This window comes from Triticum dicoccoides, chromosome 3B, assembly GCF_002162155.2.
Source record: "Triticum dicoccoides isolate Atlit2015 ecotype Zavitan chromosome 3B, WEW_v2.0, whole genome shotgun sequence".
Lineage (NCBI taxonomy): Eukaryota > Viridiplantae > Streptophyta > Magnoliopsida > Poales > Poaceae > Triticum > Triticum dicoccoides.
Genome location: NC_041385.1, coordinates 616,579,799 through 616,603,113, shown reverse-complemented (window position 1 = coordinate 616,603,113; position 23,315 = coordinate 616,579,799). Strand labels below are relative to the sequence as shown.

At 45.2% G+C, this 23,315-nt stretch overlaps 2 protein-coding genes and 2 long non-coding RNA genes across 5 annotated transcripts; 3 read left to right on the top strand and 1 right to left on the bottom strand.

Annotated features, from left to right (window-relative positions):
• Positions 1 to 1,538: 1,538 nt before the first annotated feature.
• On the top strand, positions 1,539 to 2,753 carry LOC119277446. The gene is made up of 3 exons (XR_005137111.1): positions 1,539 to 1,768; positions 1,815 to 2,581; positions 2,660 to 2,753. It is a non-coding gene; the product is annotated as an uncharacterized LOC119277446 (long non-coding RNA).
• Positions 2,754 to 2,755: 2 nt separating this feature from the next.
• Positions 2,756 to 12,265, top strand: LOC119277445. The gene is made up of 6 exons (XR_005137110.1): positions 2,756 to 2,829; positions 2,915 to 2,984; positions 4,149 to 4,263; positions 10,802 to 10,861; positions 10,940 to 11,046; positions 11,874 to 12,265. It is a non-coding gene; the product is annotated as an uncharacterized LOC119277445 (long non-coding RNA).
• Positions 12,266 to 14,855: 2,590 nt separating this feature from the next.
• On the top strand, positions 14,856 to 19,565 carry LOC119277443 (calcium-binding protein 39-like). 2 transcript variants are annotated; one of them, XM_037558721.1, is made up of 11 exons: positions 14,856 to 15,013; positions 15,454 to 15,618; positions 15,768 to 15,886; positions 16,195 to 16,269; positions 16,853 to 16,946; positions 17,021 to 17,080; positions 17,572 to 17,637; positions 17,717 to 17,815; positions 18,936 to 18,980; positions 19,073 to 19,175; positions 19,347 to 19,565. In XM_037558721.1, the coding sequence occupies exons 1-11, from the start codon at positions 14,939 to 14,941 to the stop codon at positions 19,403 to 19,405; spliced, it is 960 nt and encodes a 319-aa protein (XP_037414618.1). In that variant the 5' UTR covers positions 14,856 to 14,938; the 3' UTR covers positions 19,406 to 19,565. The 2 variants fall into 2 exon arrangements, with proteins under 2 accessions (XP_037414618.1, XP_037414620.1); XM_037558723.1 differs by lacking the exon at positions 17,021 to 17,080.
• A 35-nt stretch (positions 19,566 to 19,600) lies between these two features.
• On the bottom strand, positions 19,601 to 20,446 carry LOC119277444 (skin secretory protein xP2-like). The gene has a single exon (XM_037558724.1). The coding sequence runs from the start codon at positions 20,401 to 20,403 to the stop codon at positions 19,861 to 19,863; it is 543 nt and encodes a 180-aa protein (XP_037414621.1). The 5' UTR covers positions 20,404 to 20,446; the 3' UTR covers positions 19,601 to 19,860.
• Positions 20,447 to 23,315: the final 2,869 nt, after the last annotated feature.

Sequence of the window (23,315 nt, the reverse complement as noted above, 5' to 3'; positions counted from 1 at the left end):
AGCACATCTCTTAAAACACCATAGACACAAACAAACATGACGAAACAGTCACCTACATAGTAGATACAAACCAAGTACGTGATAACACTTACAGATTGAAACACACAATCATGCGTAATAGACATAACCAATGTCTACTATATGTACTACATGCGCTGAGCTTTCTTTGTATACATTCTGTGTCGGGAATCCTTTGTAGACAACTCGCTTGCTAGGAAAGCCCACCTCCACTCAATAAATTGCTGAACAAACTTCATATCAATCAACCCACCAGTTACTTTCTGGCGAATATCTGCAAAAATATATATCATAAATGTTGCATTTAATAATATTTAAACTTTGTGTACATATGTTAATAACAATCATAAGTAATTGATTGGTAGTTGATAATAAGTCATGACTACTCACCATCAAGTGTGCGTGCTGCAGTATGATCCGGATTGAATGCAAGGGTGGTGTAGTTTGAAGTTTCCGGAATTCCTATTGCCAAGATAAAAAAATATTGAAGTCGACATAACAGTACACTTGATAATCACTGTGTAGTTTGAAGTTTCCAGAATTCCTATTGCCAAGATAAAAAAATATTTAGGTCGACATAACAGTACACTTGATAATCACTGTGTAGTTTGAAGTTTCCAGAATTCCTATTGCCAAGATAAAAAAATATTTAGGTCGACATAACAGTACACTTGATAATCACTGTGAAAGTAAGACCATGAAATGGTAAGGTTGATAATCACAGTGAAAGTATACCTTGTGGTGTAATATTTGCTCTTCTTGGTTTGTTATGACGCGAATTTGCTATTTCTATCTGCACATTGCTCTTGTTGATAGGTTCATTTTCATGGTTAACAATATCCATATCTATCAGTGACACATTCTACGAAGTGAAATATATATACAAATATATGAATTAAATATAGTACTGCCATAGTATGAATTAAATATAGTACTGCCATATTTCCCCAGTAATAGTATAATAATTCATATGTAACATGCAAAATAAAAGATTAAAAAGACAAACATCTAAGAAGTTTGATAGCACTGACAGACTGCCTAAATATCTCGGTTCTACAATATATTATATAATATAGAGCCTTGCCAAGAAAACAATTGACCAGTTGTGACTCAGTCTCACTTTGTCCTCACCGCTCACCCCTTTTCCCTTTAGCTAGCCACCCACCCAGCTCCCCTATGCAGCCGCCCACGCGTCATGGGCGCATCCGCACACATCGTGCGACGGCGCGAGGCACCCATCCCAGCCCAACTCCCCCCCGCCCCGCCTCTTAACCATTCCTGCAGCCTGGCTACGCCTTCGCGAGCCTCCCACACCTGCCCCCATCACTCCTTGCTTTCCGGCGATATCCGGGGGGCAGCGCTCTCACAGACGCGCACGCAGTCTGGGCGGCGGCATCCACCACGCGGCGCCCCCTGCTCCGCGTCCCCCGCTGTGATGACGACACGCACGGTCGGAATCTTCTGGTGGTAACGCCCGACGACTGGCGCGTGGCGTGCAGCGTGAGGAGACCCTACAACAAGCCATGCTTGCCCGGATGGGCGGAGATCGAGCAGGAGTGGATTCTGTGGTGCACCAGGATGAGGGTGCCCACGAATCTTACCTTGTCACGGCCGGCTCTCCTCTCTCCCTCCGCGTTATGCATTGGTAGCTTTGTTGGATTGGCAACGCCGGTGAAGTTCGATATTGGAGGTAAGCAAAAATCTCGAGGTAGATTGAGTCTCTATATACTCCCTCCGTCCCAAAATTCTTGTACCCTACAAGAATTTTGGGACAGAGGGAGTATATACAAGGCTAGCTAGATGAGTAGTATCGATATACGGTTAGGATTAGGGGTTGTTTGGATTGGGTACGGAGTTTTTGCCAATTCTGTTTCCCGTAAACTCATTTGAAGGGCTAATCACCTGAAATTTGCGGAATTGATAACTTCCGAACGCACTGCGCTTTGTGTTTCGATCCGAACGTGTTCTGTACCGTTAGATCAATTGGCGTGGATCTTGAAGCATGTGCTTGACACGTCATGTTTCTCGTTCGTTCGTTCCAGGAACTCCTCGGCCCGAACGAACGCCTTATCCTCTCCACCGTCACTTTTTCCTTCTGGGCTTCTTTTCCCCATCCCCATCGTCTTCACTGAGAGAGAGAGAGAGTCGAGCTGGAGCAGCCGCGCCTTGCCGCCGCTCACCGGTGAGGCCTCGCGGCGCCCCGTCGGTGGCTTAGATTTCGGGGAGGCGCTCGAGGGGAGCGACGGCGGCGGAGACCTGGGAGGCGGCGGAGGTGCTGCTCGCAGGAAGTGGCGGTGGCGGCGGCTGCCACACCAGCGGAGCTGTCCAATGCCGCAGCAGGGCCTACCACGGCACCGGCAAGCTGCCTGCACTGCAAGCGGGGAGCGACGCCGGCGGCGACCTGGGAGGCAGCAGAGGTGCTGCTAGCAGGGAGCGGCGGCGGCGGCGACCGATCCTCCAGTGGAGCTATTCAACGCCGCAGCGGGGCCCTACAACGGCTTCGGCACGTTGCCTGCGCAGGGGCCTACCACGGCGCCGCGATTTCCTCTGGCTTGTCGACAAGGTGGACTTCTACCTCGGCGCCGTCTTCGGCAGCATCGATACGGGGATGGTGGTGGCTATGCTCATCTCAGTGTTGCAGGTGCGGCTCTTCTTGGCGCGGCCGAGGACGATGGTCATGGGCAACGTGCCAGAGACGCCCATCTACCGGTGGATGGACCAGTACACGACGTGCTCAACGGCACCCTTCGCGAGAAGATCACCCGGTGGATTGACGACGACGACGAACGAACCTCGTCCTCAACATGTGTGGTACGTTACAACAACTTGGTCTCAAATTTTGCCCACATCTGAGCATCTCAAGTAGAGCATGTCTGAAACGTGCCTTTCTGGACAGAGCGATTGGCAGCATCGACACCAGTGGTACGAGTATGCATTTCGACATGGCAAATTTTGTGTGGAAGATGGTAATTTAGTGAGTTGAAATTTCAATTTGCAATTAAATTTAGATAGTTCATTTTCACATGGCAATTTTTTTCTTCGACCCTGCATCTGTGACACCTCCAGTTCATCTACGATGTATCAACTGCAGGATACAAGTTCGCTAGTGTTTTTGTGTCCTGCCATTGCACATTGCTGCAACATTTTTTTGTAGGCTGCCATTCTGTGGTTTGTTCTAGAGCGCACATGGCAAGTTGGAGATAAAAATGTGACCCCCCCTCCCCCCTAAAAATGATGGAAAAATTGTTTTGCAGTGATGGGAAGTTGATATGCACCCCCATTGCAAATTTGCCATGTTTTTTGTTTGGGAAACAACAATAATTGATATGGCAAATTCATATATTTGACATCTTTTTGCAAGAAGATCATTTTGGTTCAGTAATCTTATAGCGGTAAAAATGTCATGGCAATTTTAAACCCATTGTTGCCATGGTCAATTTCAATATGTAGTTTTTGCTTTTGGCGGTACAAATGTCATGGCAATTTTTGGCAAATAAGCTCAGTAGAACACGCTATAGTGGTACTGGCCAAAGCTTCCATTCCGAGTGGTGCTTGTATTCAGGGTCTAATATGACTCATTCACCAGTCACTGCAACGCTCTATCTGAATAGCTTAAGGGTTGATGTTTCCAATCCTGTACATGGCACTTTGGACACATTCTGCAATGAATTTTGAGCCTGAAATTGATGTTTAAGAAAGTATTAGAATTTAAGGACACCTGCGTGCTAAATCTTATCACAGAGCTACAGAAAAAAGTAGATGAACTGATTATATTCTTTTTGTTCATATAGAAGTATCTATTAGCTTGAAAGACTCATCCTTTAATAGTATAGATATGAGGAGCTCACTGATGGCAAACTCAGCTGAAATTTGGGTTGTTCATAAATTATCAGATACATAGTTCCTTATCCATGTATTTCTAACAAGAGATTATATGCAACTGAAGTTTAAGTCATTATTTTTATTGCTATATGATATTAGATGACTCAGGTTTTTACCATATTAAAGAGAATATGAATTAGAAAGAAATACGAAACCTTAGTAATTTTGTTCTTCTTTACCAAGTCACTGTCCAAGCATCTTCCTCCTGCATATGTTGGAAACTTCACGCTGTCTCTTGTTATTTCCAGCTTAAACAGGTGCATCTTTGACCAAGTATAGGACGGGCAGATGTCGCGAAAGGAATACTCATGGTTTCTGAAGACTGACTATGCTCCCTCGAGTACTACGCAGCAACAAACTCAGGTCAGTGTGCATTAAGATCTACAATAGTATGTGGTTGTAATGCAGAATTGAAAACTTTACCTTGAGTTTCTATAATTTGATCTGGTGACTTCATGTGCTAAGGACTTCCTTGTAGACTATGTTCTTCATGGTCGTTAATAAGGGCTCAGATCTTTTTCGCTTATTTGAATTATTGATTTGTTCCTTGCCCTTGCCCTTACCCTTGCCCTTACCATTGTCGTTGTCCTTGATGGCGAGAATCTTAATGTTCCTCTTCGCAGTGGCTCTAGACAATGCGACGTATAGCTGACCGTGAGAAAATATAGGGTCCGGTAGGTACACTCCGACAATCGGGATGGTCTGCCCTTGCGCCTTGTTGATTGTCATGGCAAAACTGAGCCTAATAGGGAACTGCTTCCTCTTTAACTTGAAAGGGAATATATCGTCATCGGATGGGCAGAGAGGTATCCGAGGAAGGAACACCCTCCTACCAGCATGTTGTCCTAGCACGATTTCTGCATCGATGGCGTTCCTTTGGAAACCCCGGACCACAAGCCTTGTGCCGTTACACAACCCATTAGCTGGATCAATGTTTCTCAACAGTATAACGGGGCAATTTAACTTCAGTTTGAGCGCATGCGGAGGCAGCCCGTTGGGAGTCAGGTTGTTCAGGAACTCTGGGGCATAGTAGCCGTGTGGATCATCCTCTGCAATATCAAAACTGTGGTAGATCTTCTCTTCGCCCTGGAAGCACTCTATCATGCGTGTGTTTATCTTATCAACGTTGTCGTTCTTGGTGGAGAGGATCGCTCGATGTCATGTAATTTGGATCAGCCATGTTGTTGTCTAGAGCAGGAAATACATGGTCGATTAGCTTCTCTAGGTCAACGCCGTCCTCTGTTGGCTGCACACAAATATCTTCAGGGAGCCTTATGTTGCCTTCCTCATCGGTTTCCTCGGTGCCGTTGCCTACCCTTAGCAAGTAATCTGCAAACCACGGGTCGTTATGCGCTCTCATGTTGGTGACGAGCCTTAGTTGGCGCATGCCCTTCCATAGGTACGAACTCCGCAAGGTCGCATCGATTATCTGACCTCGTGACCCCTTCCTGACGACCGGAAGCACCTGCCTAAAGTCCCCACCGAACACGACAGTCTTTCCCCCAAATGGTCGGTCTCGTCGTCCCATGATGTCCCGCATGCTATTGTCCAGTGCCTCAACCGCTTGCCGCTTCGTCATGGTGGCCTCGTCCCATAGGATGAGTGAAGCCATGTGCAGGAGCTTGGCTGTTCCACTTTGCTTGGTGAAGCTGCACGACCCCCCATCTTCAATGCTGAGTGGGATCTTGAACCTCGAGTGGGCTGTCCTTCCTCCAGGCATGATGGAAGCCGCGACGCCTGACGTCGCCGTAGCCACCGCGATCTTGCCCTCGCCTCGAACCTTTGTGAGTAGTGCCTTGTATAGGAAGGTCTTCCTGGTGCCTCCTGGGCCATCGACAAAGAATACACCCCCATCACCAGCATCGACTGCTGCCAGTATCTCGTCGTATGCAAGCCTTTGCTCAGGGTTTAGTGAGGACGCTAAAGCAGCATCGTTCGCGTCAACCTCGATGGATGACTCCTCGGTGACTTCTCTGGCCTCACCTCCAGTAGTGTCATAGGTCTCGTCGATGTCCGGAAGAAGGAACAACGCTATGTCTTTGCCCATGGACTGTAGCATGCCCCTAATGTCAAGCAACACCATCTGTTCCACTGCCTTTGAGCACGTGTGTGATCGGCGGTAGTCATCAGACATCGCCTCTAGGTGCCTATCCCATAGACCGCGCACGTCACCTGGCTCGCAGAATACCAAGATTGTTGCAAAGAGCCTCCTGAGTGAGGCTGGCATCGCGAACTGTGTTGACTCTGTAAGACACTCGTCAAGCGTGTTGTCGGCCTCGATGAGGCCCAATCTCTCGGCAGCCTCACGGAAGCTATCACAGAGCACACCGTCCACGGTCCGCAGGTCCTCGAAGGATGTCTTGCCTGGTACATGGTTGAGCAGCACTCGCAGAAAGTACCGCTCCCCCTCGGCTGGATGGGCTGACACGATTCGACCTACTTGGTGCTGCTTTTCTCTCGGCCTCCAGTACTTCTGTCTCTGCCATGTGAAACTTCCCGGAAAGTCCTTGTACAGGATATCCCGAGCCCACACGTGCTGCTGATTAGCAAGGAAATACTCCGTCAGCATTGATTTAGATGCATTATCACGGGCAACGACATCGATCAGGTCCTCTCCTGCTTTGAACGTGACACTATTCATATTAGGGAGATGAAGCGGCAACTGTAGGACCGACGGGAAACTCTCAGAAAGGTTGAAGCCGAATATCCTCCACATCGCCTCCGGTGGAGTAACCCATCTCGCATCAACGTACCTTTTAATCTCGTCTACAACCCCGTTGCTGTCAGGCTGGTCAATGCTGAATGAAGCTCGATCGTGACCCTTGTATACGTATTTGTAAAGGTACTTGACGGCCTTGATGCTGGAGCACACCTCGACATTTATGTGGCAGTTGAACATCCGCAACAGATAAGGGTTATAAGGCACGACCCATCTGTTATCCAGCATTTGACGGCGTACCTTAGCCTGACGACCATCGTCCCGCCGTCGATAAACCGGGTATGAATCCTTCCCCTGTAAGGTGTTCTGGTTGAACGGTCGTGGGTACTTGCTCTTGCACTTCAAGTCTTGCATGCACACATTTTTGGGATTAAGATTGCCACATGGTCCGTGCATCATATGCTTCACGACCATGGCATAGAGCTCTGGATACTTATGCCTGTCCGGGAGCTCTGCCGATATGAGGCGATCATACTGCTCTGGCACCACGAGTTTATAATTTGAATTCATGATCAGCAGGAAGTGTGCATGGGGGAGGCCTCTCTTCTGGAACTCAACGACATACACATACGCTACCACAACACCAAGGATGTGTTTTTTGAACAACATTTGTTTCATGGTCTCTAGCTTGGCCTTGAACACGCGTGCGACAAGATCTGGTCGGTGCTGGGGTGTCTGGCCAGGAAGCAGCTCATTCAGTATCTCCTCCCAGCTAGGATTGCATGTCATAGTCAAAAAGATGTCAGGCTTCCCATATGTCTGCACCAGTGCCATGGCGTCCATATGCCTCCGCTTCATGTCTCGGTTGCTTCCTTGATGCGTCCCTGGTAACACAATCCTCTTCCCAACAGCGCTCGCTCGCATCTCCCCAACCGCGATGCTATCCACAAGGCCTTGGTATAGATCGGCACGTATCTCTGTCTGGTGGTCCCTGATCCACTTCAGCCTACATCCCTCAATCTTGATGAACATGTCGACACCCCACTGCTGAAACAGGCGTGCTCCGTGCAGTATGGGGTTGAATATCGCAGGGCGCGTCTGTAGCCGGTAACAGTAGTAGTCCCTGACAGAGACACACAACCGGCTGTTCCCCTCTGTGGAAAGACGTGAAATAAGAAGGTTAGGTACCATATGGAAGGATAGAGAACTTTTTGTGGCATATAAGCATACCAACCAGGCGCACCTGAATCGTTATCACGGTTTCTTCTTGGTTGTTGTGCAACCTCCCAAGGGACATTGTGCTTAGGGATATTTGGATGCCAACCAAGCTCCCCCCTTGGGAAAAAGAGGGGATACGAAAGCGGGTCATAACAGCCATCTGTGGCATGTATACTATACTTCTCGTTGTTGTCCCCATAGAGTGTAATGCTGCGGTTGAACCTGTTTGCTAGATCGCTTCCCTCGACCCAAATCGCAGCCACCTCGGATGACACGGGTCTGTTATATCTTTGTTGGTCTAGCTTCTGGTCAATGTTGAGGTCTATCCGGTACTCCTCGAGATTTTCCTTATGGGCACCCAAACTCCTAAACTGCTGGGAGTAGGGGTTTTCCCTAAGGACGTCCACTAACTTGCTGACAACGTGCTGGTCCAATTGCTTGGTGGCCTCCTTGCGATGGTTTAAGCTGGGATCGTCGTCGTAGAAGTACAACTGCAAATGTTCAGGGCGAGATCTTGGACCGAACGAGTGCACCTTGTGGTACATAGTGCCATGTGCTCGAAACGTGTACACCCCGGACTTCATGTTTGTGTAGTTGTTGTCTAGGCTGACGCCAAGGGTAGTGAAGGCGAAGTGCCCGTTGAAGAACCGAATGCTCTCTCGGAAATGCCGAGAGTCTGCATCCGCGCTTGACCATAACCTCATCAGCTCTGGGATAGGCTCGCGTTCAGCTAGCTCAATCTCCCCGTTCCGACAGCAGAAGCCGTTAGTCTCGTACTGGAACTTCTTGGCCTTGCAATGGTCGCAGTTTGCCGCGTGCTTCAGGATGTGCGTGCTGTCTGGGATGTTCGAGTAGACATAGTCGAAAGGATCTAGGTCGATAGATCCCGTGTTGGAGGATTCTACGGGCTCATCGAGGTCCGTGCTATCAGTGTCGGATGCTGCAAGCATTGTGGAGATATAACAAGTCACGATGGGATGCACATCATAAACCAATAATATAGAGGGACGGGCAGCGAAGGACGCCTGGGAGTACCTTGACCGCCAAATAGGTAGTACTCATCATCCATGAGGTCACCGGAAAGTCCATTCTCGTCCATGATGCCGCTAAGGAAGGCTTCCATGTCAGCTGCAACATTGTTGAGCCGGTAAGTAATGGTTTAGTGTGAGTGGTCACCGGGAGGGGAGTAAAGGTGAGAGGGTTACCATCGGTCCCGATGGTGTAAGACGGCGTGCTCGACGAAGGGGAGGAAGCCGGTGAAGCAACTCCTGTGGGCGGTGTTTCTGAGCTTGTTGCTGCTCTGTTCACATGCAAGGTACTTGGGTGTGGAGACCTCCGCTTAGCTGCAAAGCTTGCATTACGACGATCTAGCAACGCTGACCTCTCACCTTCTACTATGCTTTTCCTGTGCACTCCTCGTTTTCCGGCACTCCCTTGAATGTTCTTTACCGCCATAGCTCGTTTGTGAGCTCGCTCGTGAGCCCTACGTTGTGCTCTGGTCTCCTGGCTCTGCTCATGGGCTTGATTCTGGTTTTCATGTATTCGCTGATCATTGGTTTGCTGCGAGGCATTTATGAGTTCGTCGGCGGCCTCATTATTGTCCAGGGTACGACTAATGTACTCGCCTGCACGGTTGAGGAGCTGGTAAATACTGGTCCAACTCACATGGACATAACAAGTAGAGTAGAGATGGGAGGATTACCGTCTGATTCGAAGCTGTAACCAGCCTTACTCGCTAACTGGGGGGAAGGAGCTGAAGCGGCAGGGTCTCTGGCATGAGTAGTCGACATCAGGTTGGGCGTAGCTAAGGTAGCTGCATCTGGGCGCGGCATTGCGATGGATTCAGCGCAAGGGATGTTGCGCCTAGCCGTGAGTATTGCATTGCGCTAAGCTAGCATCTTTTGTTTCTCCTTGGGTGGTATGTTCTGCACACGTGCTCTTCGGCGGGCGTTTGTCTCCTGCTTCTCCTCGTCTGTCATATTTTGGTATGCCACCCTTCTGCAGTAATTCCTCTCTTGATTCTCCTCGACCGGCATATTTTGGTAGGACGCCCTTCTGCAGCTGTTTCTCTCTTGCTTGTCCTCGACCATCATATTTTGGTAGGCCGCCCTTCTAAGGGTGTTACTTTGCTGCTTCTCCTCTGCTGTCATCCGTTGCCTGGCTTCTCTCTGACGGGCATTCCTCTCCTCGTCTGTTTTCTTCTTCCTAGCTGCTCTGCGGTGTGCATTGATTTTCTCCTTCTCTTCAGGTGTTAGTCTATCCCGCCATGCTCTGTATTGTTCTCGCCTTTTCTGTTTTTTGTCAGATGTAATGATTGCATTTGAAGCAATGTGTTCAAGACCAGTGTGTGAGGTGTTGAGTCCAACCGCTATATCTGAGCCAATATTATGCTCGATGCTGCTTTGTGTTCCTTGAAGTGATACACGGTGATCATAGTAAGTGGCTTCACGAGAGTGATTTCCTGAAAAACCATTGTGTGGACCACTTAGGTTAACAAATGTATAAATGCAAGCTGAAATTTTTTTATGCGTAAGGTCGATACCGATTGGCGTTTGAACATGTTGTACTGGCTGAAAGGCTGTGAGATTGCCGGCTATGGGAACCATCATAGCCACATGTGTGTGCACATTGTCATCATCATCGGAAGACGAAACACTGTAGTCAGTGGTGTCCGTTTGTTCTCGTATGAAGAAACCAGATGGTGGCCGGGGTGTATTGGTGGGTTGTGATCTAGGCTTAGTGAAGATCTCTATGTCCTATAGCTTTATGTTCTTATTACCTGCATTCTTTTGCATTACAAAAATGATTAGATGGTTACTGTAATTATGACGATATTAGCAATACAGATTGGGGGAATAAGTGCCATTCTGAAACGTTCTGCAGTTGCTGTGATTTCTTTGCATTGGGTGTACTTGCTGGAAAGCAGTGTTGGTTTTGTAAAGGATCTATATGTTTTCATGCATGAATTTCACTTCAGTTCATAAGAAGACGGTGTTGTTCTAACTTTTACTTTTAACATATCAGGATAACTCAGTCGAGAACTTTAAAAGAGCAAACAAGATTCTGGCTTCGGAGTCTGAGCCGGTAATTTCTGATTATTTTCGCTTGAATGTGTAAAGTTTTGTGTTTCTTTTCTTCGATCACATGTCTATTTATATTTAGGTTCAAATATGGGATTTCTCTGCGCGAACAACCTTCATATGGATGAATGAATGGAACCGTATGCCCCAAGATCCTCGGTCTAAGATCCTCGGCCTTCTGACCAGGAGGTCATATCTTCTCGATCTAATTTGCCATTCTATTGCCTATGCTTAATTTCTTGCATAAGATTGTTATAAATTAATTGTACAGTTGTGTTGGTCATAGTCTTTTATCTCCTAGCTACTTCTTAAGGCTTTTCTACTGCATTACTACTAATTAGCCAAATTAATCACCATTTCTGTTATTTCCTCCTGCAACAACGTAATTTTATTTGAATGCGGAGCACTGGAACGCTATATTGCTGGTTTTTTGAGTAAACATTCACTGTCCTAATGAAAAATTTCTACTTTAGTGACTTGAATTTTCATGTGCACATGGGTAGCAAGTAAGTAATAGTTGCTTTTAAGCGGGTTGAAATTGAAAGTATGCTTATAGCCCCCATCTTCTCCGAGCTTTTGAAATCTAACCTCGGCTCAATGCTGGAGTGCTAAATTCGGCTGATGCCTGAAGTTCTACTTATGTCTGGCAAGTTATAAGCATGTTTAGCATTGTATATATTGGTACTGGTACCCCCTCCCTCCATAATATCAAAGACGATGACCGATCTGGATTGAGCCGGCTTCCTCAAAATAGATGAGTTGGCTTCTGCTAGGTTAATCCAGACTCGACTGGCCTGACTAAACAAAGTATACACCATGTTGTACTTATGCTTTTGTTCAGTCCTTAAAGGTTGAGTTAAGTATCTTTGTAATGTAGGTAATTTGCTCAGACATCATGAATGCATTTTATTTGTAGGCAACAAGTGAGGATGGTGGCAGGAGGATGTACCTGCGGCGTGAGGAGATGGGTGCAGGAACAGCCGGCGCGCGGAGGTGGCTGGTTCCGACGGCCTCAGGTGAGGATGGTGGCAGGAGGATGTACCTGCGGCGTGAGGAGATGGGTGCAGGAACAGACGGCCTTGGTGAGCAACACCATGAGAGGAGATGGGTGCAGGAACAGACGGCCTTGGTGAGCAACACCATGAGACGGGAGCAGAGGTTGCTGGTTCCGGCGTGGCCGGACTGGTTCCGTTCCGGCGGATGTGGCCGGAGGGCGAGTATGGGTCCAGCGAGAGGAAAAACTGACGTTCCTGGTGACGTGCGATGACGGCTCGATGGAGCTTCCGCACTTGTTTCTTTGTTTGGTTTGGCTGGGACGTGTCTTTTTTTTGGTTTGTTTTTTTGGTCAATGCATGGAGTACTGTTGTTTTTCTTTGGCCGGTGCGTGATCGTGGTACTGTTGTTTTTCTTTGGCCGGTGCGTGATCGTGGATTGAGTCGTAACTGTTGTTTTTCTTTGGCCGGTGCGTGATCGTGGGCTGAGTTGGTGGAGATGTATCTGATCGTGGGCTGAGTTGGTGGCGATGTATCTGGTTCATGGGCCGTGTTAGCAACGGGATGCGATCGAGGGTGGGGTTGCGGTCGAACCATCACGACGACGACTGCATATCCCCCTTTAATAGTAGAGATTCAGGTGGGAACTCCTCCCCCATTGAAAATTCAAAAATAAATAAATAAATAGTTACACATCTATAAAAACACCGTGAAAAAAATATATTGTAAGCTACGTATAGACTGATAAACTCCAAGTTTTCTTCTCTATATAAAAAAAGCAACTCCATGTTTTTCAAGAAAGAAAAATACTGATCAACTCCACTCCTCTTGACCCTGTTTAGATGATCGACTCCACTTTAGCCCTTAAAAATAAGCATACAAAGTGTAAGAAAGAAAGATAGGTTTAAAATGCAAAAGCTACACGCTGCCAAGAAAGGACCACCGCAATCGCTCGACCCCGCGACAGTTACGCCACCATTCCGGTCCGGTGTCGGCGATGCGACGACATGTCATTCTTCTTCCGAGCGGCTTCGACGACCGAGGAGGTGGTCCTTGATACGTCTCCAACGTATCTATAATTTTTTATTGTTTCATGCTATTATATTACCAATCTTGGATACTTTTTGTATAATTTTATATCATTTTGAGGGACTAACCTATTAACTCAGTGCCTAGTGCCACTTGTTATTGTTTTTGCTTGTTTTTGGTTTTCTAGTAAACCTGTATCAAATGGAGTCCAAACGCTATGAAACTTTTTGATGATTTTTTTCTAGAAAAAAGAGACCCTAGAAGCTCCGGGAGAAGACCAGGCGCGAAACAAAGAGACGACAAGGCAACAGGGCACACCCTGATGCCTTGTGGGCCCCACGTGGCTCCGTCTAACCTAATTCCACTTCTATAAGTTCTCAAATACTGGATCCCGGGGAGCCACCTGAAACAAGTTTTCCGCCGCCGCATCTTCTGTTTTTCTGCAATCCCATCTGGAGGTCTTTTCTGGTACTCTGCTGGAGCGGGAATCGATCACGGAGGGCTTCTGCATCAACCCTCTTCCCGTGTGGTGAAAGTATTTGCTCTTGTGTGTGTAGATGCTGCTTATTGGACATTTGCGTGGTTCTCTTATTGGTTCAATAACCTTGGTTCTCACTTAGTAAAATACTGACCGCTACTATACTGATTCACTCTTCCTTTTCGGGGAGAATCCCAACGCAGCTCACAAGTAGCAGTCCTCTCCATCAAGGACTCCTTCCTCGCTCTCCCCACCAAAACCGACGCCAGCGTAACAATCTCCTTCACCATCTCTGCCGCCTACTATATTCCCGTCCCTCCTATGGTAGAAGATGAGGCCGGTGTCCATTCGTGCGTGCATGCTCCAGTTATTCTTGGACCACAGAACTGAGAGTAAAAGTTTGCGATCAAAAGAAAGTTTGCATAAATTGGTGAAATTAGTTAATCGGTAGGAAAAGCCCAAAAAAATAGGGCCTATATCTCGTTATGCTACACGTGGAAGCTTTTTAATGAGAATTCACCTGGGGAACCTCTTCCACTGTTGAAATTTAAAAAAAATATTAGTTACACATCTATCAAAATACCGTGCAATTTTTGTTGTTGTATGGGCGGTTTATACTGATCAACTCCAAGTTTTTCTTCTCTCTCACTAAAAAAGAAAACAACTCAAGAAAAGCTTAGGGTTTCTCTGCTTTCCACAGCCGCCGCCAGTCCGCCTCGTCTCCGGTGGCCTTTGAGCCATGACGGCTCGGTGGATCCTAGCCCTTGCCGGCGGGAGGGCTTTGTTATAGATATTCCTTTCATGTTTTGTTAGGATTTGTGTTCTGCTCAGAAAAACAAGACGGCGACGGCTCCCTAAAAATGGAATAATGTTCTCTCCGCCTAGGCCCCGTTTCGTTGGTGTGTCTAGTATCGTCGGTGGGCGTGTGGAGGTTTATCTCCGACTGATCTGTCCTTGGTGGATTTGCCTGGATCTGGTCGTAGTTCGTCTATATTTGTGTTTCTTCAGGTTGGATCCTTCCGATCTACGCTACTCTCCATCAGCGATGGTTGTTGTTCTGCTGTGCTAGTCATGTGCGGCCTTAGCACAACAAATTCCCGACTGTCTATTACAACAAGTTCTGCCCGGCTCCGGCGAGAGAGGGGCGATGACGGTGGCACGCCTTCGACTCGCTTTAGTGCTTGTAATCGTCGCTAGGTGGTCTACAGATCTAGATGTAATTTTTATTATTTCTGTTGTTCGTTGTAGTGCCATGATTGAAGAATAGATCGGAAATTTCTCAAAAAAAGAAAGAAAAACAAAACAACTTCACAGTTTTCAAGAAAAAAAGACTGATCAATTCCACTGTCAGCCGTGTTTAGACGATCCACTCCACTTTCGCTCCTGTTTACATGATCGACTCCGCTTTAGCCCTTAAAATAAGCATACGAAGTGTAAGAAAGAAAGCGAGGTTTAAAACGCAAAAGCTACACGCTGCCAAGGAAGGACCGCGACCGCCCGATCCCGCGACAGATACAGCGCCATTCCGTTCCGGTGCCGGCGAGGCGACGACAGAGCAACAGAGCTGTCATTCCTCTTCCGGATGGCGTCGACGGCCGAGGTGGTCCTCTCCATCAAGGACTCCTTCCTCGCCCTCCCCACCAAGACCGGCGACAGGGTAATAATCGCCTTTCCCATCTCCGCCGCCTCTTATAATCTCGATCGCCCATCCTATGCTAGAAGATGAGGCCGGAGTCCATTCGTGCGTGCCCGCTCCAGTTATTCTTGGATCACAGAACTGAGAGTAAGAAAAGGGTACGATCAAAAGAAGGTTTGCATAAATTGGCGGAATTGGTCGATCAGTAGGAAAAGCCTGTTTCAGGATGAGCCTTAAGGAGTTTGTGTAATTCTGTGTGCATGATCATATTGTTTCTTCTCTCAGTTTGTATTCTTCACTGCTCTGGAAAGCTGCAAGCTCTAGAATCTAGATCATAATAATGTATGATAATGATGTTTGCAATTTGGTCATGTTGTAGAGAAGAAGTCATATATATTTCTGGTAAGTCGTTCAACGCAGTTGTGATGTACAAATGACTCCTAATTTGTGTATCTTTTTAGGCTCTCGAAGAGGTTGAGAAAAACATCTCCTCGTTGCGGCAAGTGCTCTCTGGTGATGGAGAAGCAGGAGCAAATCAAGAGCAAGTCCTGCAAATAGCACTTGAAATTTGCAAGGAGGGCGTGCTTTCCCTCTTTGTTCAGAATCTACCTTCCTTGGGTTGGGGAGTATGTCGTTTATCAACTAAATATGTTTATCTCTGCTTTTTTATTTATTACTATCTCCATCCCATATTAATTGACGCTCAAACGGATGTATCTAGATGGGGCGGAGCGAGTATTACTCAGGTACTGAACTCGCTAGCTCTGAATTGCAGGTAAGAAAAGATTTGGTTATTTGCTGGTGCATTTTGCTTGGGCAGAAAGTTGATGAGAATTATTGCTGTGTGAAGTATATTGAAGATCACGTGGAGCTTTTAGATTTCCTAGTTGTTTGGCAAGTCATCTACTTCTCCAGTTAATTCCAGTTGGAACAGTGAACACGAATGCTAATATCGTGATTGCAGAGATAGTTTACAAGATATCCTCTGTTTGCATGTATATGAAATTGCTTTTCCTTACCATTATTATTTTACCGGATTTTCCGTATCATTAATATGGACTTCTGTAATTGCCACTAGCCAAAGGGTCTTGCACTTGAAGCCTTGCAGTCCATGATTTAAATCTTCTGTGACAGCTTTCTAATAACACTTGCTTGGTATACACCGTGTCTTTGTAAGCTTGATCGGTAAACTCTTGCAACAGCTACAAGAAGTCAGACCTTGCACTGAACTGTGGGATTATGGTGAGAGAATGCATAAAACATCCAACCCTTGCAAAGTAAGGCTTCAAACTTTTCATCTATTTGGGACATTATTTTGTTCGGGACTACTATGATATATGCACCTAATATTTTTTTGGTAAATCTGTGCTGAGCTAAATGTAGCACAAGACGTACGCTTACAAAATAATATAACATGAAGAACAAGTTGATGCGTTTTAATTTTCCATGCTAGGAATCTTTGGCTATGTATGATTATGTGAAAAGAAATTGATTCCCTTCATTAGCATTTACTACGAAAACAAGGTTTAACAACCATAAAGCTGTTTGCCTTCGATGCATTATTGCACCTTTCTTCTGAAATAAAATGTAAAATACATTAAATTTAAAGATTCAAATCCAATGTCCTTCTTTCGTCACCACAATTATTGTGCTGTTATTCACTTAGCCTTCGAAACAGCTTTGTCCCTCACATTCACCTTACCACAGAAGTATCGTCGGTGAATCATTTTGTTAACTCTGATGAGGTGGTTATTACCCATAATAGCACAACATATTCTGAAATATACAATAGTTTGAACTAGTTAATTTAATTTAGTTCAATTAATTTTGCATATATATGATTTTGTAGTGCCCTTTCAGATATATCTTGGAATCCAATAGCTTTGAGCTGTTTTTCGAGTATGTTGAGCTGCCGAACTTCGACATTGCTTCTGATGCTCTAAACACCTTCAAAGTAAATCCATATTTTCAGATTTATCTCTGTGTAAATTTAATATTGAATGGTCGTTCTTGACAAGATGTTTGCAGGATTTGCTTACCAAACATGAAACTGTTGTGTCTGTGTACTTGAGCTCCCACTACGAGCAGGTCACTCTTTTTCTCTGAAAAAAAATTCTGTGTTCGTGCGATCAAAATGGAAAAACATTTCTTATTGTTGAATTTACATTTTTGTATGCCATCATTGTTGGATTATTACCTCTCTGAATCTGCCTCTGCTTTTGTGATACACTTAAAGATTTGCATTTTAATTGTTCATTGCCCTAATGCCTATACAAATAATTGAACTGCTCAGCAAAATCTGAGCCAGATCAGTATCCAGTGGCAGAGGCACGCAAGACAAAATGTGAATAACCGCATACACCTCCCACCCCCTCCCCCGAAAAAATATTTTCCTCACAAATTTTTGCACAGCTAGGGGGCAGCAGCCCCCTGACCTGAATGTAGATCCGCCACTGTAACTAACAGTCTAACATAATGGATTGAACTGCTCAGCAAAAGCTGAACCAGATCACTAACAGTCTAACATAATGGATAGTTCCATTCCTGTTGTCACTAACACTGTAAAATATTTTGTTCAGTTCTTTGAACGCTACACAAGGATCTTAACATCAGCTAATTATGTAACAAGGCGTCAGTCGGTGAAGGTCAGACTATGTTCAGATGCTCTAGCTAATCATCTCATTCACATGGAAAAGAAACTAATATTGGTGTCTGTATTTTCAGTTCCTTTCAGAATTTCTATTGGAGCCTTCAAACTCTAAAATAATGAAGCGATACATTCAGGAAGTTCGTTTCCTAAATATTATGATTGGTCTACTGAAGGTATCAGTTATAGTATATATTTTACTGTTCATCTGGGAATTACGCGACAATGAGATAGCCTATTTTGGTTATTCACTACTCTGTTTCTTGTTAAGTTCGTATTTAAGAGCCTCACTAATATGATTTTTCTATGGATATTATGGAAATTAATAGATTGTTTTTTTAAGGTCAAATTAATAGATTGTAATATTATTTAGATTCCATTTCGGTAGTTGTTATTCCACCTTTGAACTTAAGACAAAAAAGGTAGTCAGCGGTTTTTTAATGAGGAACTGGCACTGATCTGCCTATATTTAAAATAAAAAGAGTTTTACAGAGTTAGCACTACAAAGCGAAAGGCCAATGGCCGCCCACAACGCACCCTGGTCCCGAAGTATAAGTAAACATACACTAATCAGACCTAGGGGTGGTTCATTCTCACAGTCAGATAGCCAATGAACAGAGGTAGTGGGCTGGAGAAGGAGAAGGTTCTGCTTGATCAGGTGAAGAACTCCAGGACCTAGTAGTGTAGAATGCTCGAAGATGCACATAAATGACTTCTAACCTGTATAAAACTATACATTTTGAGACAGAAAGGGAGGCATATGTACAAGCTTTTTTGGTAGCTACGTACTCCCTCTGTAAACAAATAAAGAGCATTTATATCACTACTTTAGTGATCTAAACGCTCTTATATTTCTTTATGGAGGGAGTACTAGGTTAGACTACATAGAGTAACTGCTTGACTAAGTATTTATAGGCTGCTAAGTGAAGGTCCATCATTGTGAAAACTCAAGCATTATATTACTCTTTTAAACTGGGCCTGTCTTCTATATGAGTGTGCAAGAGCTCCCTGCCCTCTTGACGAGGTTCTGTCAAAAGAAAAAGAAAAATACTCTTGAAAAAAAATAGATCCTCAAAAAAATAAAAATCCAAAGGTTCCAGCAGTTGTCTGGAAGTTCAGACGTGAATATACATTTGAAAGGCTTCATTTATGAGAAATAAAAGCTTGCAAATTTTTCTTAACATTGATTTTCTGCATGAAAGATTCTCCATTTCTGCACAAATATTATTAAATATTATGTATGTAAAGATCCTATCTATTTGTGGGAGTGTTACTACTAACCAGCATCCTTTGTAGGATTCAAGCAAAAATATCAAAATATGTGCCTTCCACGTTTTTAAGGTACCATCTTCAAGTGCACGTACACTGTATTTCCCCGTCAAACAAATTCCTTCTAACAAATTTTTTTGGTCCATTTCCCTGTGCGGAATTAGGTGTTCGTTGCCAATCCAAACAAGCCTCGTGGTATTATTGAAGCTTTGCGAGACAATCGCAAAGAATTGTTGAAACTACTCCACAATCTTCCTGCAAGTAAAGGTAGTGCTGTGAAGTTCCCATCTTGGAACCCATCACAGACCAGCTTGAAATTGAAAAAGAATGATAAGTAGTCAGGAAACCTGCCTGTGGTTGATTTGAGTTTAGACTTGAAGCCATGATGTCAACCACCACAAAAACTCGTGTATGTAAATTTTTTGTTCCATTTTACAGGCGAAGATGAATTTGACGAGGAGAGAGACCTGATCATTCAGCAAATCGAGAAGTTGTAATGCTGATCACCTATCAGAAGTTCAGAACCAACCTATCAAAAGTTCAGAAGCAACACACGGTATATATCCCTGCAAGCCTCCAAGAGCTGCCTCAATTTCGAGGGCCTTGCAGTTCGGCGAAGGATAGTATAATAAAAGCGCAATAAATAGATCCTCTTTTTTTCCGAGTTGCAAAATAAATAGATATATGTGATGTGTAGCATCAACGAACTCGAGCCAAGAATATTATTTCCGGTACAATCTGGCCCAGTTTGTGTGAGTTTCCCTCCTGGTGATCCCCCAAGTGATAATCCATCAACAAGATAGAAAATCTGGAGTTACAGCAGAACGGAGAGCCTAGCTCAAAATCGGTAAATAAAAAACAGCACACTGGTAAAAGAGAATGGCGTTGGAGATGCGTAATTCAGCTAGCTCCGTTCTTGGCGCGCACCCTGGCGATTCAGTTGATCATGCCTCTACTTGGATGAGGCCAAGGCCTTGCGGACCCTGGAGCTCACCCTGATCTTCCCCTTTGTCTGCTGCGCCTTGTTGTCCCCAGCCTTCGCGTCCGCTGCCGGCCTTCCAGCCATGACCGCCGGCGGTGGCACCGGTACCGGGATCCCCCCTGCCGCCTTCTCGGGAACCTTGCTCGTGGTTGCAGCGACGGTAGGAGTGCTCCCGAGGACCTGCCCAGGCTTGCCACCTCCCTTGGCAGCAGCCGGTTTCTGTGGCACCGCGGGCAGGATCACCGGTGCCGCCTTAGGTGCCGGAGCTTTGCCTACTGGAGACGGCGCCGGTGCACGTGCCGGCAATACAGTCGGTGGCGGTGCACCACCGTGCGTCGCGGCAGGCGCTCCCGAGGGTACGCCGGTAGCGGCAGCTCCGCCGTCATGGGGTTGGCCCGTGAGGCGGCGAAGAGGCCCGAAGACCGGCCGGGCGTGGAAGGCTCTTTGAAGCCTGCTGCAGATGGTAACCGGCGTCTTGCCGTCGGCGGCCGGCTCCTTGTTGTTCATCTGCATCACTGCTGTACGAAAGACAAACTTCGGATGCTGCGAAGTGGAGAAACAAACTGCGCTTTATATATAGGCAAATGCCTATACTCAGCTTCCTGGTGAAGTGAAAGAGATGGGGACGCATTTCGCTACATCTTGGCTTTCCGTCAGATGAGATGCTCCGCGCACAAACTCAACAGATGAGCCGACGAGAGACGGGTATCATATTCCTCGGGAATTCTAGATGGAAAGGCGCGCTTTGCCGCGCAGATGAACGGTCCTTAATAGTGTTGCGGATATAGACCACTAAATTTGGCTAGCTTTTGGCTCGTTTTTGTATGGACTTAATTGTGATGAATTTGTACTATATGATCAACGTACATGAATTTGAGGGTTAAGGAGTGTGATTGTTCAATAGGACATTTGAGGGGCCGTCCGTCGCTGTCCAAGGTCACGCCGCATGCATCTGCGGACGTTTAAAGGGTCGAATTCGTTAGGTTCAGCTATAGATGCTCTAAAGCAGATTGAGTAGTGGACCGGAAAACGAATGCGAGAGGAGGAAACAACAGAAGAAAGGGGGCAGAAAGATGAGACTGGGTTACGACCATCAGAATTGGCTGCTAGTGGGCCTAAAACGCTGCACCTATGAGGCACCCACTTACATGTGCCCAAAGCCTTGGGCCACCACATGCCAACATTTTGTGGGAGCTTAATTGATGACTATCTAGCATGTCATCGATATCCCTTTCTTCCTTTTTTAAATGGAGACAAAAGATTTATCTCGTATATTAATTAGCCCGAATGATAAGTGCCACACGTGTGGCATAAAGTAATATGATTCAAGCTTCCTCATTACTATCCATTTTGCCAAATCAAACAGATGACATTAGCGAAATCCTTTTGGTTTTTCAGACTTAAAAATATTTCTCTTAAATAAAAATTCCGATTAAAAATACATTTTCAACATTAAATCCGTCTCGACGAGATCTTCAAACCTAAATACAATATTAACATGTTTCGTGACTTTTTCTTGGGCCAAAAGTTGTCATAATTTTACACTGAAGTTGCTATAGTGTTTACACTAAAGTTGCCATGATATGTCCCATTTTTTTTTCTTCTAGACTTAAAACTACTATTGTATTTCAACTACTTTTCACGGCAAGTTTTATTAATTGATCATGCAATTTTTAGTAATTAACCACGGCAAATTTAACTCATGGATCATGGCAACTTTTAGTAATTCATGATGGCATTATAGTATTTTGACCACGAGAATTCTAGTATTTTGACCATGTAAATTATTTTTTGTATGAACCATAGCAAATTTTTGTGCATGTATCATGACAAATTTAAGTAATTCACCATGGCAATTTAAGTTTCTGGTTCAAGGCAAATTTGAGCCATTGAACATGCATTTTTAAAATAACTGACGACGAATTTCTTTTTAATTATGAACCATGTCAAAATTATTTCATGGATCATGTCAAATTATAGTAATTCACCATGACAAGTTTAGTTCCTTAATTTCTTTTTTTAACATGTCAAAATTTACTTTAAACATAGAAGAAAAAGTAGTTGAAAGATAGCATGGCAACTTCAGTGTAAACACCATTGCAATTTATATGCAATAGACATGACAACTTTTGACCGCCAAAAATATTGTCGAAACATATCGATATGGGATCTAGTTTTGAAGTTCTCGTCGCGACGGATTTAATGGTGGAAATGAATTTTCAATCGGATTTGTCATTTAAGAGATAAAACATTCGAAAGATTGAAACCACCAAAACATCCCTACTGATATCAAAAACTTCCCTGTTTGCACGCATGTGCGTAAAAAATAAAAAGACTAACGTGTCACAATGGGTGGCTAGAAGGCCATGTGGCCCGAGCTCCTTCAGCCCACACGTGTGACACTTATCACGGACCTTAATTAAGGAAAGAAGAGTTCTACAAATATCCCACAAACGCCATTTGAAAATTACTCTCGCGATATAATTTTTCCTAGGTTTTCCCCCCTATGGTGGACCATAACTCTGCCTCGTTCAAGATGATGTCGCGCAAGATTGACGGTGGAACACTCTTGTGGCGGAAAATACGAAAGTTTCTCTCATTCCATAAGAGTCCAAGAGATGAGCATGGTGAGGGAGGTCAAGGCCTTTCTATTGGGGTTGTTCGTAACGAACTCTTTGACCACTATTTTTTGACGAATTCCTCAAGATGCCATGCGGAAGTATCCATGTGTGCCAGCCCAAGATTTTCGATCAGAAATTTGCAAAGCCTCAGGGTGTACCAGCATTTGTAGAAAAGGTGTGCCTCAGATTCTTGCACCCTCTTGCAAAGGGGCGAAGACCGCAATTTTCTCAACCCTTTTCCAACCTGTTGGCGGTCCAAATTCGTTCTTGCAAAGGCAAGGCAACCAAGCGAAGAACTTGACTTTTGAAGGTGCTCAAGCCTTCCAAATCATGCGGTCCAAAGAAGATATGACCATGCCCAAGAAATGAGCCTTGTATGTTGTGGCCGCCAAGTAAACATCATCGTTGGAGTGATTCCACATTATTTCGTCCTCAGTGTGCACATTCAGGTGGAAGTCATGCACAAGCATCCAAAGAATGAAGAACTCCCGGATGTGGTCAGCGGTGACAACTATGGAGGGATTGATCTTCGAAATCCAAGCGTTGTCCTTAAGGGCCTCACGTACCTTCCAAACATTTTCTTGTCGAGGCCTCAAAAATTAGAGGGGGCGATGCCCTTAGGCTTTCAGCCAAGCTGCCAGGGGGAGCCCCAAAAGGGTGTTTCTGCCCCGTCTTCAACCGTGATGGTGGTGAAAACATAGAAAAATCAAAATCCTCTTCATCATATGATTTTTCTAACCCCACCCACAATTTGGTCGGTTCTTTCCACTCATACCAAAGCCAACGAAGTCTTAATGTCTGCGC

Excerpts from the sequence above, each read along its gene's own strand:
- LOC119277443 (XM_037558721.1), top strand. The coding sequence starts at position 14,939 with ATGGCGTCGACGGCCGAGGTGGTCCTCTCCATCAAGGACTCCTTCCTC. Across the intron at positions 16,270-16,852 it reads AAACATCCAACCCTTGCAAA|ATATATCTTGGAATCCAATA; the intron begins GTAAGGCTTCAA and ends GTGCCCTTTCAG. Across the intron at positions 18,981-19,072 it reads GTGCCTTCCACGTTTTTAAG|GTGTTCGTTGCCAATCCAAA; the intron begins GTACCATCTTCA and ends GTGCGGAATTAG.
- LOC119277444 (XM_037558724.1), bottom strand. The coding sequence starts at position 20,403 with ATGCAGATGAACAACAAGGAGCCGGCCGCCGACGGCAAGACGCCGGTT.